Source organism: Gossypium hirsutum, chromosome A12 (genome assembly GCF_007990345.1).
Source record: "Gossypium hirsutum isolate 1008001.06 chromosome A12, Gossypium_hirsutum_v2.1, whole genome shotgun sequence".
Classification (NCBI taxonomy): domain Eukaryota; kingdom Viridiplantae; phylum Streptophyta; class Magnoliopsida; order Malvales; family Malvaceae; genus Gossypium; species Gossypium hirsutum.
The window spans coordinates 10429374-10447676 of NC_053435.1; the positions used below are offsets into that span (position 1 = coordinate 10429374).

The 18303-nt window shown below is 32.6% G+C and overlaps 1 protein-coding gene across 3 annotated transcripts; it reads left to right on the forward strand.

The window, feature by feature from the left end:
- Nucleotides 1-4727, forward strand: LOC107927347 (transcription factor BPE). 3 transcript variants are annotated; one of them, XM_016858414.2, is made up of 6 exons: nt 1-1175; nt 1609-1803; nt 2033-2098; nt 2355-2423; nt 2505-2576; nt 4250-4727. In XM_016858414.2, exons 1-6 carry the CDS (start codon nt 912-914, stop codon nt 4370-4372), a joined length of 789 nt encoding a protein of 262 aa, XP_016713903.1. In that variant the 5' UTR covers nt 1-911; the 3' UTR covers nt 4373-4727. The 3 variants fall into 3 exon arrangements, with proteins under 3 accessions (XP_016713903.1, XP_040938624.1, XP_040938625.1); XM_041082690.1 differs by having other exon boundaries at nt 439-1175; nt 3340-4727; XM_041082691.1 differs by lacking the exon at nt 4250-4727 and adding an exon at nt 3373-4221 and having other exon boundaries at nt 439-1175.
- The last annotated feature ends 13576 nt before the right edge of the window (nt 4728-18303 follow it).

The window sequence follows — 18303 nt, forward strand, 5'->3', positions numbered from 1 at the left end:
TTTTTTAGAAAAATTATTACCACCTTCTATAAAAATGATTTTTTTTCATTTTTTTGATTAATGTATAAATCTTGTTGACATTCTTGTAATAGTTAAACCGGAAAAGAAGAAAAAAAAAAGAAATTGTTGTGCTTAGTAGGAGAGTTCAGAAATTATGGTGAAGATAAATAATTTAATGTTTTTGATGTTTTTCTTTTTATGATGAAATTGTAAAATGTAATATTAGTGTATATTTTAAGATCGGTAAAGAATAGGTTGCAATTCAATAGAACTATGAAATTAGAAGGAATGAAAAGAAAGATTAATGTAAAAATTGTAAAAGGTGATGTCCAAATTTTTACAAGCTATTAATTCACTAAAATTTGGTGATATGCAACTGTTAAATGTTGATGAATTAGTCATTATAATGGAAATTCATTGAAAAAAAATCTTCATTGTATTTTTGTAACTTTCCTGGGCATGACAGGAAAAAAAAAAGAAGGAAAAATGGGTGTTTCATCATCCAAGATCTGATTGTTAAATAAAATAAAAAAGAACCATTTGATTGAAAGAGTGGGGTGGGATCAGATGGCGGAGAAGTGAGAGATTAAAAGAGTTTATAGAAGCATCTCCTCCGAGTGGAAGTGATTTATAAGTTGGCAACTCCCGAGGTGTCTCTTTCACAAAACAGGTGAAAAAAAAGCAAAGAAACAGAATACTACTGTTACTGTTAGTATTAAAGAAAGAAAGAAGCTTTTAAAGTCCAGAGATAGAAATCAAGTCCAAGGAGAACAACGCACTACAGACAAATTCCAATTATATTATTAATAATCAAATACCTATAATATTTATATATAGGAAAACCCCACCCTTACTCAATAAAGCTTCAGACTGGGTTTTCTATGTGAAGTTTAGGATTTTTTTTCTTTGTGATGGATCCGCCAGCTATGATGAGCGATGGAAGGTACAATCTAGCAGAGATCTGGCAGTATCCCATGAGTGAATCTGGGATAAGTAGGGGTCAGTTCGGACATGGGTTGGCTCAGTTCGGGGACCCCAGTCGAGAGATTTCCGGCAATGATCCGGTTAGCTTGGAGCTGCAGCAGAGAAGGGGTGGTATGAGGCGAAGGCGTGACGGAGAAGATGAAACAGCTAAGGTTGTCTCTACTAGCTCCACTAGTAGTGGCAATGCCGTGGTATTCATTTCTCCTTCCTTCCACTTTTTTCTTTTTCTTTAATCAATTGGATTTTCTTTTCTTTTTTTGTGATCTGAATTTTACTAATTCGGATGGGCACCTTTTATTTTAGCTTCTTTCCAAAGCTCTTTATCTTTGAATGTTACTTGTTGTTGGGGATTTGGGATTTCCTCTTTCTTTGTTTATGGTGATTCTTATAATTATATTAGAATAGGAATGTTGAGGGGTGGCACTGAGTATTGATTTGCAATGGTGTGAATTTAACTACAAATAAATAATTCTTGTGTATTTTGTTTGACTTCTCGTATTATTGTGTTAATATCATGGAAAATCGAGATTGCAGCTTGTGTCTATGGAGAAGTGATGGAATTAAGCATTCAAGAAATATAAGTTTTTGGATTGAAAATGACAGTTTTGTTTATAATCTGTATAGAATGATGGTGCGGGGAAGAGAATTAAAGCAGCAGGAGGCAGAGAACAAAATCATGAATCTAGAGTTGAAGCAGAACCCAGTTCAGGCAAGCTTGTGGAAGAAAAAGTTCAACCTTCCGAGCCACCTAAACAAGATTACATCCACGTACGAGCACGAAGGGGTCAAGCTACTGATAGCCACAGCTTAGCTGAAAGGGTAATTTGCTTTGGTATAGAGTTAAAATCAGTCTTAAATACTTGTGTTGGACCAAAATTTTATATAAAGTACATTCCTTTTGATTGTAAAACTGATATTTCTTTTACCATTTTCTTTTTCTTTGTTTGCCATCACCATGGGGTTTTGGCATATTGGTAAAAATTCTTATAATCTGTCATACTTGGAGGTTTTGAATACATTTCACTGATATGAATCATTTGATGAGCAGGCTAGGAGAGAAAAGATTAGTGAAAGAATGAAGATTCTTCAGGATTTGGTTCCTGGTTGCAATAAGGTATATCATGGTGTTTCTAAACAGTTTCCTGTCTATCGACTATAGAGCTGGTTTGTTCAATGGCTTTTGTTGAAGAAAAACTACTGAGTAGCATGCTGTATCCTGTCTCTGCTTATTAGTTAATTGAATCCTTTTCTGGTGACATGGTTGATTATTTTCTGTTGCTGTTGATACCAAAATAGTTTTGAGACATATCATCACTTTACCTGAAAATTGCACATAGGCTGCCTGCTAAACTTGGTTTTTTTTGACTCAGGTTATTGGCAAAGCACTTGTCCTTGATGAGATAATTAATTACATTCAATCACTACAGCGTCAGGTCGAGGTGTGGGTCCTTCTGCTTATGTATCACTATATTCTGCCAGTAATCTCAAACTTGCTTTCATAAAATTTATCGGTGTTGCAGTTCCTATCAATGAAGCTTGAAGCAGTTAATTCAGGAATAAACCCTGCCATTGAAGTATTTCCTTGTAAAGATGTAAGTACTTATTCTGTTGTTGACTATGTAGTTTTATTTATTCATTTTAGACCAAAATTTTTGTCCTATTCTTTTCTAATTATTAGCATAAACACATGCTTTCTATGTTTTCATTCATCTAAGTAAGATTCAATATTGTCAAGTGTGCAAAATGCACTCTACGCTCTAGGACCCCAATATGACCCAAGTGCAAGGTTCAAAAAATAATTCTAGCCCAAGGTAAGTAAGGCACATATAAATATATATGTGTGCGTGTGCAAGCATAAAAAACAAAGAATGTGTTGCATAGCCCAAAGTAAGAGAAGAAAGAAGGAAAGAGTACCAATGGAGAAAAGGAAAGAGATTCGAAAACCAAGAAAGAAGAAAAGAGTTGAAAGCTTATTAACATACCCCTATTTTTTGGAAGCCGCCAACTATCGACGTTTGAACTGTTTTGAAATACTGTTGAGAGTGAAAAGTTATCTCAATTCTTTAAAATTTTGCATGTTGAAGTTTGGAGCAACCTTTGTTGATGATCTTTTTTGACCCTAATAAAATTTTGGTGTCTGGGCTCAAATTTTTAAGAAAAACCTTTGGATAGACTATAGTTCCCTTCTTTTATTTATGTCAACAGTGAGTCCTTTTTTTGCTTTTAAAATAAATACTAATGAAAAGTAAAAGAAAACTTAAACCAATAGTCATTTTACTAAGTTATTCTCTTTTTGCACCTTAGATGCACAAAAATCCCCACCTCATTAAAGGAACTCATGTTGTGGGTCTTCAGGTGTTAATTCTATCTGGCGCTGTGCATTTGCAGATACGTGTTTGCCTTGACAACGCTGGTTAGAGACTCATAAGTCAGATTGAACTTGAACTGTATTTGGCTTAGAATTTTTATCTGGTTGAAGGATGGTCTTCTTTGATAGTTGGTAGCACAAAATAAGGAAAGAGCTTGTCCATACTACATTAAGTGATTAATTACTACAGAAGCTGTTCAGGCAAATTTGGTTTTCTGTAATAACTGTAAATTAGGTGGAGCTCGGAATTAAGATTTGCTGAGGAGAACATGTAAAAAATGTCATTTTCTTTTGCTTCCTGCTTATATTTTTTGGCTTCCAATTCTAAGTTGTGTTGATGTTGGTCAAACTAATAGTTTACTCACATGCCTATACATCTTAAAATTCTTTATGGATTGCGTTGCACGGTTTCCTGCTTAAGGACTCTCAAAGCTCTCAAAACCTTTATTTGTATGCTTTGAATCCAACTCCTTAATAACATTTTCTTCAAATGAGTAATCTTAAGAAGGGTTAATGCACTATTTGGAGCTTGAAATTGGCAATTGTTCCCTCATTGGGGCTTAATGAACTAGCTTGGGCAAGAAAAAAGTTCAGGCCTTAATGTAAAAACAATTGCCTAGTTCATATCCTAACGTGGAACAATTGCCAAGTTTAGAGACAAACTTGGACTAAAAAAAGTTGAGAAGTTCAGGTTCTAAATAATGCATTTTTGAGAGCTTTTCTTGCTATTTTCATTTGAATGAAATTATTTTGGGCTGTAGTCATCATTCACTAGAATTGACTAGATTGGGGGGAAAGGTTTGGAGTCATCCAATGAAGGAACTCACTCCTTTTTCTCTGGACTTATAACTCACTCCTTTTTCTCTGGACTTATATTTATCTGTTATGACATTTCAGTATGGCCAACAAGCGTTTGATGCTACTGGTATGGCATTCGGTTCGCAAGTGATAAAGGAATACAGTGGTGGCACATCGCCAGAGTGGTTGCACATTGGCAGTGCTTTCGAAAGGACAACATAATCGGGTAAAGGAAATCCCCTTGCAATTACAAATATGAGCATTAAATTAATTTGCAGTGCATCTAGCTTGGGTCGGCCAAAGAGACTATATATTTCCTTTGTCAACATAAAGGCATGGAGCCTCCATTGGAGAAAGCTAGAGTTAGTATTTGATGAAAATGTTCATTATTGTGTTTTGGAGAGTGTGTTCCTTTACTCCATATATGTCGAACTTTAAGCTGAAGGGAATCTCCTAGAATCATTAGTTTTTGTTCTTGTACAAGAAATTTGATTGTTCAAAATTACTGATGCTTTTACACGTTGAGTCGACTTTTGTTTTAAATTTGGGTTTGATAAATAAAGCCTGTTTTACTCTCTCTTTTTTTTTTATTCATTATCTATTCTAGCCGCTGCTTATTGCCCTTCACATTGCTCGCTAAAAGCGAAAGCCACTCATTCTAAATAAACTATCTTTTTAGTTTATTTCCATCTCAAATTTACTTTCTTCCCTTCTTTTTATGGATTTTGATGTGATCCGGCTCGGTTGATTGAGTCGATTCACTTGATTGCCCGATCGTCGACGAGGAATAGTTGAGTTATCGGAAATAGGATGAAATAAGGCTAAAGATGCGGAAGCTTTCAAATGGTTTTAAAGGTTGGCTAAGGTGATGGTAAATTTATAAGGGTAGTAGGCTCGATTTAAGGATAAAAATAAGAAAAATGGAAGTTGATAAATGAAGGCTCGGTTTTGTAAAAAGATATTATAGTTGGGTAAAATCTAGGATAGTCGGTGGAATGGATAAATGAGCTTAAACGCCAGAAACGATTCAACACTAAAAAGTGTCACCCCGATTTCTATTCGGTTCAAGGTGGGATTGCGGAATTGTAGAAGGGTTGAACGCCACACCAAAGCAAGGTGATAAGTTCAAAAGAGAATGATAGACGCCACTAGCACGCTAGATAAGTCAGATCGAAACTCGTACGAATTTAGAGAGGAGAAAACTCACTCTTTGAACAAAGTTCATTCAAATGATCAAAAGTCAAAAGTCCTTTACAAATGAAAGAAAACAAATATTTATAGGCACATAGATGACCATTCAAATTCGGCATCTAGGTGTTCACACAATAATAAAAACGTTCACACTAATGTATTAAAATAGTTCATAAATTCGGCAGATTCATGCACTAGCTGAATGGACACTTTCTTCCCCCTTAGTTTGTGCATGAATGCTTAATCATAAAGAAAGGCTTCAAGTGACTTGTATGTGCATCAAAAGGTTGCATTCATCTCCTTGGGACGTTCATGCACTTGTATGGACCATGTATCTTCATAATTAAACACTTTAATGGCATGTAAGTTCATAAATGGTAGCATGAACCTAGTAAATTCGTTCTCCCCTTTGTGCATGCACTTAATTCAATCAATGTGTTGAATTATTGAGTTAATTCCTTCCCTTGGACGTTCTTGAACCCATCCATGCATGTGTAGTAGCCTATAGGTCAATTCAAAGTGTGAACATGCTCAAGGAGCTCTATGGTCAACATAGAATTAGTTAGCAGCTACTTCTTGGCCGAATAAGTGCCTTGGAAAGTTAAGAGATAGCCACCATACATGCACTTAAGCCATTCATGCATTCTATCATCCCATGCATTTGATCCATTCATGGACTAGCCTTTAATGTCCATACATGCATTCGACACATGCATGAATTTGTAGAAACATTGCATCTAGCCGTACATGCACCAGCATTTAATACTTCTTCATTCATGAGTGTGGAATGCCCAAAAGAGATGTTTCTTCATTCATACATTGTACCGTCCAAAGGAATGTACCTACATGAAATAAACAAGTCATTAAGACATCTCATGAACACTCATAAATTCGGCATGATGTGAACACATTAATGTCATGCATTAATTCGGCTATGTGAACATAATCAATTTATATAATGACAATGATATATTAATAACAAATATTAATATAAGACAAGTTTAATACTTAAATGAATATGTGCAAATTTATTTAATGTATTAAAGACAAAATCGAGTTTAAACTAAAATGAGCTAAGTTTTAGCTCGTGAGCTAAAGTTGAGCTGAGGCTAAACTCCTAAGCTGAAGTTGAGCTAAGGTTTAGCTCGTGAGCTAAATATGAGCTAGGAGTGAGCTTGGTTTAGCTCAGGCAAGTTGGATCGAGCTTGAATAAGTTGGATTTGAGCTAGACGGAGCTCGTGGAGCTGGAAACGAGCTGGGATCAGCTTGCCAACATGTCAATGCTCAGCTTGACAGACTTGCTCGATGAAGTTCGCGGGGCGTGCTCGTATCATTCCCCCCCTCTTTTAGGCGACTTGTCCTCAAGTCGAGCCGTTTGTCCATGGGAGAACTTTGACTCATGCATGGTTTTCCTCGGTCAAATGGGATGGAAGATGTCACACAAACCTGAAAAATTCTTACCACAGCCAATAAAAAGAAACTCAAAGGAGTCAAATTCAAATGTGTTCGATAGTTCATAAAATATTCATTCAATCGAACATATGCCAAAAATCTTAATTGGACAAAGCAAGCATACATAAATTTATCAAAGAGTTTCGTTAGACCATCGTTACAAACATGAAAACTAAGTTGGATCAAGGGATAATTGGTTAAAAATGATGGTAGGCACTTAAACACATTATTCCTCATCCAAAACATTTTAATTTCTTTAATCGAATATAGTAACTCATTTGGTCCTTTGTCTTGCTCATGCAAGGTATGCCATGGCCAAAGGTATGCTAATTCTTCCTTTCGTTTTTGAACAACATGAGGGGAGTCTCCAAATTCCAACGTAATAATCACATCATCACAATTCCAAAAGGAAAAATCCATCACATCAAAGTATAAATAATTTCCAAACAACCAATCAATGGAATTTTCAACTTCAATCAAAGTGAGAAAAGATATTTGAAAATTTTCAGATGACTTACCTTGACGAATATGAAGAGAAGAAAATTGAGGATTGGGTTTATCTTTCTCAGTCAAAATGAATCTTCTCTCTTTGGATAGATAACGTAAGACAAACCTATTACTTCGATAAATTTGAATAGGTGGTGACGCACCATGACATGTCTTGCTCCTCGAGGGGTGGAATTCACAAAAATAAGACGGGTTAGTATTATCGAAAACTATGGACTTAAATGGAAAAGGAAAGTTACCATGGAAATTTGATTCAATTCCAAAAACATAGGTTGGCCTTACCTTCTCGAAATGAAACGAAAATTTCAAATGTGGCCAAACAAGGTGATTAATAAATGAATCAAAATTGAAACCCAAATCATTGAATTTCACCTTCTTATAAAAAATTCGAACTTCAAGCAAACATAATTTCAATGTAAATGATGCAAAGCGCTTAATGTTTCCATAAAATGAATTCATGTAGCAAATACCAGGCTTGAACACACGAACTTGATTAGGAATTCCAACAAGCAACATATTAGAAGAAGATATAATCAACTCACCACACGAATTATATTTCACTAGTTTAAACACACATGTTGATTTGACAAAACCGAGCATACCAAAATGCAAAGGTTCATACTTCAAGAGTATTAATCGGGAATGCAAATCACTACATGGAAATTTTGCACAAAAACTCAAAGATTGTTCATGAAGAACACAATTGCACATATCATGTGAAGATCTTTTAACATGGATGCCAAACAAAGAATTTTTAACGAACATGCAACTTTTCAAACAGGCAGATTTATCACAAATCAATTGAGCAGGCATATTTAAACATAAAGATTTAACACATGAGTTCAAAATGTTTGCAGGGTCAAACACATGAGAATTTTTACGTGACAGACTTTGATCAAACATGTTCAAAATTTGCTCAGGGAAAACTAATTCAATGTTGTCAACAAATTTGCCAATGTAGTAATCGTCATAAAAAAAACTGTATATGGCACCTTTTAAAACAAAATCGTTAACAACAGTAAGTGAACAAAAATTATCCAAATCAAGTGACTTTGATTCGATAAACAAAGAATCCTTACCTTCCTTACCTTCAATCGCAAGTGGGTGGAAGTCATTCGCGAACTTACCTTTTTCGAACAACCTAAAACACCTCTCGTTTGGATGGTAATGTAGATGGAATTGGTCGCACAAACTTCTAGGAACCTGAAAAGTTAACTCACAAGAAGATCGAATAGGTGGGTTAGTGGAAATAATCCTCACTTGCTCACTTGTTTTCTCACTCGATTCTTTTTTTTCTGGATCACTCGTTTCTTTTGTTTCAATTTCTTTTTCATCTTCTTTTTCACTCTCAAATTTCTTTTCATTTCCTTTTTCATTTTCTTTTTGTTTTTCAAAGGCTTTTTCAAAGGCTTTTTCAAGTTCTCTCAAGATTCGCTCATTTTCTCTCTTACTTGCCTCTTGCCTCTCTTTTCTTTTTATTTCATTTTCTTTTTCTTCTCTTGCTTTTTCTTTTTCTTTTCTTTTCTTTGTTTTCTCTTTACAAGAATGTACAAAAGAACGATGAGAATACAAATCTTGTTCGAAAGATGAAGAACTATTTGCATATGATTCACAATCAAAACTTCGTGAAGAATACTCCGGGTAAGATTTCTTTGAAGATCTAGTAGGAGTATGTCTTTCTCTTCGAACGCCATCTTGGAATGAATCAAAATCGTAATCGGCTTCTCGTCTTCTCAAATTTCTTGATGAAAAGGACTTTCGATCGAAGTCACTTCTCGAATTCGCTGATGAATATGCGTCATAGTATAAATCTCTTTGTCTCGAAGTAGATGGCAAAAAGGAATCACGATAGGAACTTTTTCTTAAGTAGTAGTCGGGGGTATATCTCCGTGGGGTTCTTGGTTCCGTTTTACGACTTGAAGAAACTCGATCACTTTGGTCTCGTTTAGTCGCCATTCTTCGCTTTTCTTGAACCAAATATTGGTATTCCGATTCGGTGAACTCTTCGTATGACATGATTTTTGTTGCTAAAAAGAAAATGTTAGATCACAAAACAAAATAAAAAAAATGAAGTACCTCACCACAAACCTCACAATTTCGCTCGGAAAGAAAATTGGATAACACTCCACTCGTGTTTACACTTGTCTAATGGCTTTTGCTCGCTCTAATGTACTCACCACTCGTGCCTTTTTCCGCTCGTCTCACTCTCGTGAATTCGTATTTTGTTTCAAGAAGACTTATTGCGGCTTAGAGGGTCGGCTTCAAATGGATTACAAGGGATAACGTCGGGTGTAGGGTAGGCTAAACAAAGAAAATAAAAATCAAAGTATGTGTGGCGTTTGGGGGGGTAGAGGGAATGGTAAAATGAATGGATGCTCGGAAGCAACAAAAAAAACAAAATAAAACTCACAAGACTTTTCACTTTTGTTTTTTTTCTTCTTTTTTTTTAACTCGATTTTTTTTCCTTTTTTTAACTCGATTTTTTTTTGAATTTTTTTTTCTGAATTTCTTCTCCTTTTTTTTAAATCCAATACAATAGTAAACAAAATACAAGGAAAAGAGAAAAAAAATCAAATTCCAACTCAAATTTTTTTTTGATTTTTTTTTGACTTCCTTTTTTTTGATTTTTTTTTCGTTACGAACCTACTCTGAGCTTGGTACGAACGTCGGCATTCCTCGTTTTAGTAGCTCTGATACCAGATGATGTGATCCGGCTCGGTTGATTGAGTCGATTCACTTGATTGCCCGATCGTCGACGAGGAATAGTTGAGTTATCGGAAATAGGATGAAATAAGGCTAAAGATGCGGAAGCTTTCAAATGGTTTTAAAGGTTGGCTAAGGTGATGGTAAATTTATAAGGGTAGTAGGCTCGATTTAAGGATAAAAATAAGAAAAATGGAAGTTGATAAATGAAGGCTCGGTTTTATAAAAAGATATTATAGTTGGGTAAAATCTAGGATAGTCGGTGGAATGGATAAATGAGCTTAAACGCCAGAAATGATTCAACACTAAAAAGTGTCACCCCGATTTCTATTCGGTTCAAGGTGGGATTGCGGAATTGTAGAAGGGTTGAACGCCACACCAAAGCAAGGTGATAAGTTCAAAAGAGAATGATAGACGCCACTAGCACGCTAGATAAGTCAGATCGAAACTCGTACGAATTTAGAGAGGAGAAAACTCACTCTTTGAACAAAGTTCATTCAAATGATCAAAAGTCAAAAGTCCTTTACAAATGAAAGAAAACAAATATTTATAGGCACATAGATGACCATTCAAATTCGGCATCTAGGTGTTCACACAATAATAAAAACGTTCACACTAATGTATTAAAATAGTTCATAAATTCGGCAGATTCATGCACTAGCTGAATGGACACTTTCTTCCCCCTTAGTTTGTGCATGAATGCTTAGTCATAAAGAAAGGCTTCAAGTGACTTGTATGTGCACCAAAAGGTTGCATTCATCTCCTTGGGACGTTCATGCACTTGTATGGACCATGTATCTTCATAATTAAACACTTTAATGGCATGTAAGTTCATAAATGGTAGCATGAACCTAGTAAATTCGTTCTCCCCTTTGTGCATGCACTTAATTCAATCAATGTGTTGAATTATTGAGTTAATTCCTTCCCTTGGACGTTCTTGAACCCATCCATGCATGTGTAGTAGCCTATAGGTCAATTCAAAGTGTGAACATGCTCAAGGAGCTCTATGGTCAACATAGAATTAGTTAGCAGCTACTTCTTGGCCGAATAAGTGCCTTGGAAAGTTAAGAGATAGCCACCATACATGCACTTAAGCCATTCATGCATTCTATCATCCCATGCATTTGATCCATTCATGGACTAGCCTTTAATGTCCATACATGCATTCGACACATGCATGAATTTGTAGAAACATTGCATCTAGCCGTACATGCACCAGCATTTAATACTTCTTCATTCATGAGTGTGGAATGCCCAAAAGAGATGTTTCTTCATTCATACATTGTACCGTCCAAAGGAATGTACCTACATGAAATAAACAAGTCATTAAGACATCTCATGAACACTCATAAATTCGGCATGATGTGAACACATTAATGTCATGCATTAATTCGGCTATGTGAACATAATCAATTTATATAATGACAATGATATATTAATAACAAATATTAATATAAGACAAGTTTAATGCTTAAATGAATATGTGCAAATTTTATTTAATGTATTAAAGACAAAACCGAGTTTAAACTAAAATGAGCTAAGTTTTAGCTCGTGAGCTAAAGTTGAGCTGAGGCTAAACTCCTAAGCTGAAGTTGAGCTAAGGTTTAGCTCGTGAGCTAAATATGAGCTAGGAGTGAGCTTGGTTTAGCTCAGGCAAGTTGGATCGAGCTTGAATAAGTTGGATTTGAGCTAGACGGAGCTCGTGGAGCTGGAAACGAGCTGGGATCAGCTTGCCAACATGTCAATGCTCGGCTTGACAGACTTGCTCGATGAAGTTCGCGGGGCGTGCTCGTATCAGATTTTCAGATATTTTCTGTCTCATTTAGATTTTAGATAAGAATTGGTGTAAATCCCTTCAGGCACATCTACTATAAAAACTTTACTCTTCAACACACATTAGTTTGACTTAGGGCTTGTTCTGTAGTGCTTAAAAAATATATTTCTGCTTCCAAAATACTTTTGAAGAAAATTGTACTAAATAAGTTATTTTTGACTGAAATTTTTAACTTCTTAGAAGTATTTTTCAAAACACTTCTAAAAAAGAAACCTAAAGTTTTCCTCTCTCAAAAGTATTTTAATGTTTAATTTTTTTTCACCCTCAAATAGCATAGTATTTTTTTTCTTTTTCCTTAATGCTTAATTACAAATGTGTCAAAATTATTAATTAAAAATAAAAAATATTTTTTAAAATACTAATTACAAATATTTAATTGTTATATTTAAATATTTAAAATATAATTTATATATTCTAATTAAATTTTATAAATAATTCATATTTATTACTTAAAAATATTTAAAATTTATATTTCATATATTAAAATATTAACAAGTTATAATAAATTTTTTATATTTTTACTAAAATATAATAATATTAACTAATTTAAATATTATTTAAATGCATATTTATTTCTTGATGATAACATGTCTAAAATAGACATTTTATTTCTCAAAAATACCTTTTGACAGCAATGCTAAATACTCAAATTTTAAACTAAATTTTTCAAAAGTATTCTCAAAAGCATTTTTTCACTATACTTCTCAAAAGCACGGTCAAATTAGCCTTCACATCCTCATCCTAATATTTGTAAGAAAAATATAAATAAAATAATGGCATCAATATAAATTTTCAAATATAAAGAAAAATAATAAATTTTTAAAGCCTATTATCAATATAAAATATATAACCTTTCTCTATTTTATTTTTTTTATATTTTGGCATACATCTATACGTGAATTTTTAATATAAATATATATTTTCAATTAGATATTATGCAGATTGTGATATTTATATAATTTTTAATTAGGCAGTCGAAAAATTGATCATTGAAATTTTTTTTTTACACATGTTTAATAATTCAAAATAAAAATTATTTAATACAATTTTTTTATAAAAAAAATAACAAGTAAATAAAAGCTACTTATATATTTTTCAATTAATTCAATTTTATTTTATTTATTTTAATATTATATTATTCTATAAAATTTTGTGTTTAAGATTTTATTTTTATTTAGAATAAAGAAAATATTTAAAAATTAATTATAAAATATAAAATATTTTTTTTATAATTTAAAACCTATATTTATCCAACAATTTAATTATATTAAGTAAACAGTTTTAAATAATACATCTAACAATTTAAAGTTAAATGTCGAAGAGTGCTGGGATCGAGCAAGGGCGAAATCTGGGGTAGGCGGTGTTGTCCTTGACTGCCATGCTGAATGGGTTATTGGCTTTTCAGTCCCCTGTGGCAATTGTAACATTAATCTAGCTGAGCTGTGGGGCATCTTTCATGGAATTCAGGTCGCTTGGGGATACGGGTGCTCGGCGTATTTTCATTGAATTTGATTCTGCAGCGTCGGTTGAGATGATTTTGAAGGGAGTTGCTGTGTTTCATCCGCATTTAGTCTCATGGAATCCATTCGAGGGCCATTGCAGCAAGAGTGGAGCTGGGAGCTGCATCAAATTCCACGTGAGAGAAATTTTGCTGCTGATTGGTTTGCTAGATTTGACTGGTGAGTTGCTGGTGTAGAACAGCAGCTGCAGGGGGTGTTGCCATTGCTTCTTGCTCATACTATGGGCGTTGTCGTGACTAGCCAGGTGTTAGGATGTTTGTCCCTCTATTTTACCGGAAACAAAATTTTAACATTTATTTGAGAGGTATTAAAATTATCAATTTAATACTAATAGAAGCTAACGAATGAATGAGTGGCAGTATTATTAATTGATAATAGTGTTACCAATTTTAATCATGCACCACATAAAATTGCTCAGGTTGTATGATATTTTTGAAATCAAAACTACTTTTTTACCACTAAATATTTTAACAAGTTTTATTTTATTTATCAAGCTTTGAATTTCATAATCTGGTTACCAAATTTTATTTTATTAATATTTGATTTTCTTTATTAATGGTTCATTGTCTACAATGTATCAAAAAAATGATTATCAATGTTTTTAAATTTGCTATGATAAATTATTTTGTTATTTTTATTATGTTATTCATATATTGCACAGTAATTACCCATTAAACAATACATAATATTACCAATTCTTCTAATGTACAGCACAACATTGTGCATGTGCTTTTATAATTTTGAAAATAAAAGAAAATTATAGTTTTCACCACTCAATATTTTAATTACAAAAATTTGAAAATTCATAATCTGAGTATCTTATTTTGATAATATTTTATCCTTGGTTTATTGTCGACATGACTTTTATATCAATTTTACTTGCTATCTTTTGTAAAAGAAACTGTTTTAATAAATTGTTAACCTAAAGGTAGTTGCTAATAAACAAGTACTAGAAGAAGTGATTGGGGAAGCTGGCACTTCTTCAAGTACTGTGAAACAAAGAACAAAAACATTTACTATCTCGGTTTTTCTATGTTTAGTGGAGCCTAGCTCGGTGAAAAATATCCAATATTTTTAACACTTACAACAACTAAATTTAAATCTATCATACCTAGTGACAATTTCCTCACTTTTTTATCCTTGAAGATTGGTACTCTAACCCTAACTTCACCATTGTGAACTTAGCTTGTAAAACCGCAACACAAAGGTTTCACAATCAAATGCACTCACACAAATAATGTTCATTACTTGAATATATTAAGTACTCTCAATTCTCATACAAAAACTTATACAAGTCCCTCAATTATATAGAGTCTTTCGAGTCTTTCTAACATAATTCAAATCTATATCAATCTCTATTAAACAACTAAACTAGTTGAATTCAATATATTAATAACAAATAAGGTAAGAAAGGATTGTTGGTAGCTAAGACTTCAACACTCCAATTCAATCCAACTTCATCGATCTAAGGGATTAGATAGGCATGATCAGATCTAATCCTTCAAACATGTTTCCCAAAGTGATATGATATTCATTTATGGGCTAGATACAATTCGCAATATCAACACAGCTCAAAAATCTAGTTTAATAAATTGTCAATCACTTAAATATGAAAACAGTCCAATCTGTAACAGTGCTTTAGGAAGTGGGCACCTCCTTAGCCACATCTCAATCATTCCATATTTTTCAACAATCTTTCCTTTTGAAAATTTGTAGAACAAAACACATGCAAAGTAGGAAGTTATATCATCAAGTAACCTAGCTCCTTCTGTATATTCCATGAATTCCAAAAAACTTATCATAGAAAATAATTAAATAAATTAACCATTAATGTTAATTCAGAATTTTGCATCAATAATCAACCAACCGTAATTATAACTTGGTTAATGAAACAAAGGAAATAGTGCATCAATAGTTATAGCCATCCATTCACAAAGGAATAAAGTTCAATAGTAGTATATCATCCAGTGGCAAATTAAAGATTATAGTAATCCAAAATAAAATAATCGTTCCAAAACGTGAAGGGTAACTTTCCCTCAATAATAGTAACAACAGCGCTCCCCCTCAATATTAGCTCCTACTGCATCATTACTCCCCATTTTTCGTCAACAAACTTGCCAAACCATTCATCATCAATAAGGGCAAAAAGACTAGCTCGCAATGTATGGTTCTTTAAAATGTTAATTGGAAAGTTAATTGGATAGTTAACTAAGGTAGGAGTGTAATGACCCTAAAGTTAGTGTGTTGAAAAATGAGGTATTGGGACCTCATTTTTGTAAACCAAGCCTAATATTTACAGAGTTGTTGTATAGTGAATTGAATTTTAGATAGGTAATCTTTTTGAATTAGTGTCTAATTAAGGTACAATGACTAAAATGTAAAAGTGGTAAAAGTTAATCGTTATGGGATTTTAATTAATTGAAAGACCAATTGGGTAAATGAACCATTTCTTAAAGTGGAAATAGGTGGTGGACGACAATTAGCATCTACAAATTTAGTTAATTATAATTATGTTTAGTTATAAGTTAATTAAGCTAAGTTTAATTAATTAAAAAACTAAACAAGTATAAAAGTGAAAAATTAAAGAAAAAAAAGCTAATTTCTTCTTTTACTTATCTTCTTCACCAAAGCAAGCAAGAAAGGATAGGTTTTGACGTTTCAAACTTTAGTTCTCCAATTTTGGTATGATTTCAAGTCATTTTCTTGTAATTTTTATGTTTTTAAGGTTCCGTAAGCTTGATTTAGCTAACCCGTTTACCAATTTGCAAACTTGTTAAAGTTTTCAAATTTTAACATTGTTGATTTCTTCAAATTCTTGGTGTCAATTGATTCTATATTAAGCTTAGATATGAAAAAGGACTAATTTGTTAAACGAAAATTTGTTAATTTTGAACATAGGGACAAAAGTGTAAATATTTCGCAATTGACATTAAATTTCTGTAATTATAGATAATAGAGGGCTGTACAAGAATGAAATTGATATTGATTTTGAAATCGAGGCTCAAATTTGAAAGATATTGTAATTTCAATTTTGGGGACTAAATTGAATAAAATGTAAAACTTTAAGGACATTAGAATAATGAAATTGATTTAATATATGCTTATAATAGGATAAAATAAGAGGGTTGGAATTGATAAATTAAATTGAATTATTATTTAGATCGAGAATTGAACCAAATCAGGGATAATCGAGAAAATGCGAAATTGTTGATTAATCCTTGAAGATTTGGTTGTTTGTTGTTTTGACTAAGTAAGTTCACACGATATGATTGCATTTAAATTTTTGTTTATTTGATCTATGAATTGTGTTTGTTTAGTAGTAGTTTAAATTGTTTGTATTTAGTACAAATGTGAGATATAGACTAAATTGAAAAGAAATGAAAAATTGGCTGATAAATTGAATATAATGAATTGAAATCTGAGATTTATTAGTTGAATTGAATAAAATTGATATGATTATATAAGTTATTGAGATAAATGACTAAATTGAATATAATTAAAATAGTATAAATGATGAAATTGTGAAATTGGCTTGGTATTGAAAGGATTATGCTATGTATGAAATGATGTCTTGATTGATGGATTGATGATATTGAGATCAATAAAACAAGGATCGAACTATAAAGAAATTTGATTATTGGTTACCTTATTAATTATTCAAGCAGAGTGAATATAGTTGGCATGTCATAGGGTAGATGAGTACGGATTACTTCGAGTACGTGTTGATGAGTGTGGGCAAAAATTTTACTTCAGTTATATCGATGAGGCACTGGGTGTCAAACGCATTGATAAGCATTAGGCGTAAACTATTACTTCAGTATTGTCCAATGAGGCACTGAGTGTCAATTGGTGTATTGGTTGGATCCATGTATCTATTCGAGTCTTAGTCAAGTTAATAAGGGTATAAAATGTAAATGGGATAAATGATATATGAATTGGGTTGATAATATGCTTTGATGATACAAATACATATTGTGATTTATGAAAGATCATGCAAATATATTATACGAGCCCGGAGGGCAAAGATGGAAATGTGGCGAATTAACAATTTTGATTCGGAGTTCGAATATTGAAACGAAATAGTGAATGACTTTATATTGAATCTATATGTATTGTTGATAATAGATGGAGAATGATATGAAATTGATATGGGATTGAATAATGTTGATTATAAGTGTTTGGGAATGTTATATGCTTGAATTACTAAACGATACGATATATGTTGATACTACCTTTGTTAGTATGTGGTTGTCATGTTTAGGCATACTCATAAAGCTAGTTTCTTACCAAATTAAGTTATAAATTGTGGTAAGATGTTTAAATACCTATAAACTTACTAAGCATTCAATATGTTTACCCTATTATTTCCCTTTCCTTGTAGATTGCAACGTACGGCAATATCAAATGGGTTATCGAGAGCTCACACTATCCTGTTATTGAACCAGTAGTCTTTCTATCATTTAAAGCTCAATTTTTTGGCATATACATAGGTGTTATGTAATTGTTGACTGTGAATGTTGTAAGTTGAGATTACTTGGTAAGTAAAATGAATAGGTTGAAATGTATGTTTTGAATTATGTATATAGAGTTCATTGATGTGTTAGTTTTAAATTAATAGTCGATTTAAATTAATAGTCAGTCTATATTGAAATATGTAGATTTTGTTTATGGTGTCAACTTGTGTGCATGACTTGATAATAGGTTGTGAAATTGTGAATGATATATATATATGTGTGTTTGCATAATTGGACATGTTGTGACATGAGGATGAATGAAATTGAATGACTTGTTACAGTTGATAGTAATTGGAATGGAATGGTTTGTAAGTTTGAATGGTTGAGATTTCATAGGTTGAAATATTATGCTCAAGTGTTTAATTGTTGTTTATCATTTGTTTGATTTTGGCATAATTTAAATGATGGATTGATATGTATATTAGAGTGGTT

Excerpts from the sequence above, each read along its gene's own strand:
- LOC107927347 (XM_016858414.2), top strand. The coding sequence starts at position 912 with ATGGATCCGCCAGCTATGATGAGCGATGGAAGGTACAATCTAGCAGAG. Across the intron at positions 1,176-1,608 it reads CTAGTAGTGGCAATGCCGTG|AATGATGGTGCGGGGAAGAG; the intron begins GTATTCATTTCT and ends TAATCTGTATAG. Across the intron at positions 2,577-4,249 it reads AAGTATTTCCTTGTAAAGAT|TATGGCCAACAAGCGTTTGA; the intron begins GTAAGTACTTAT and ends ATGACATTTCAG.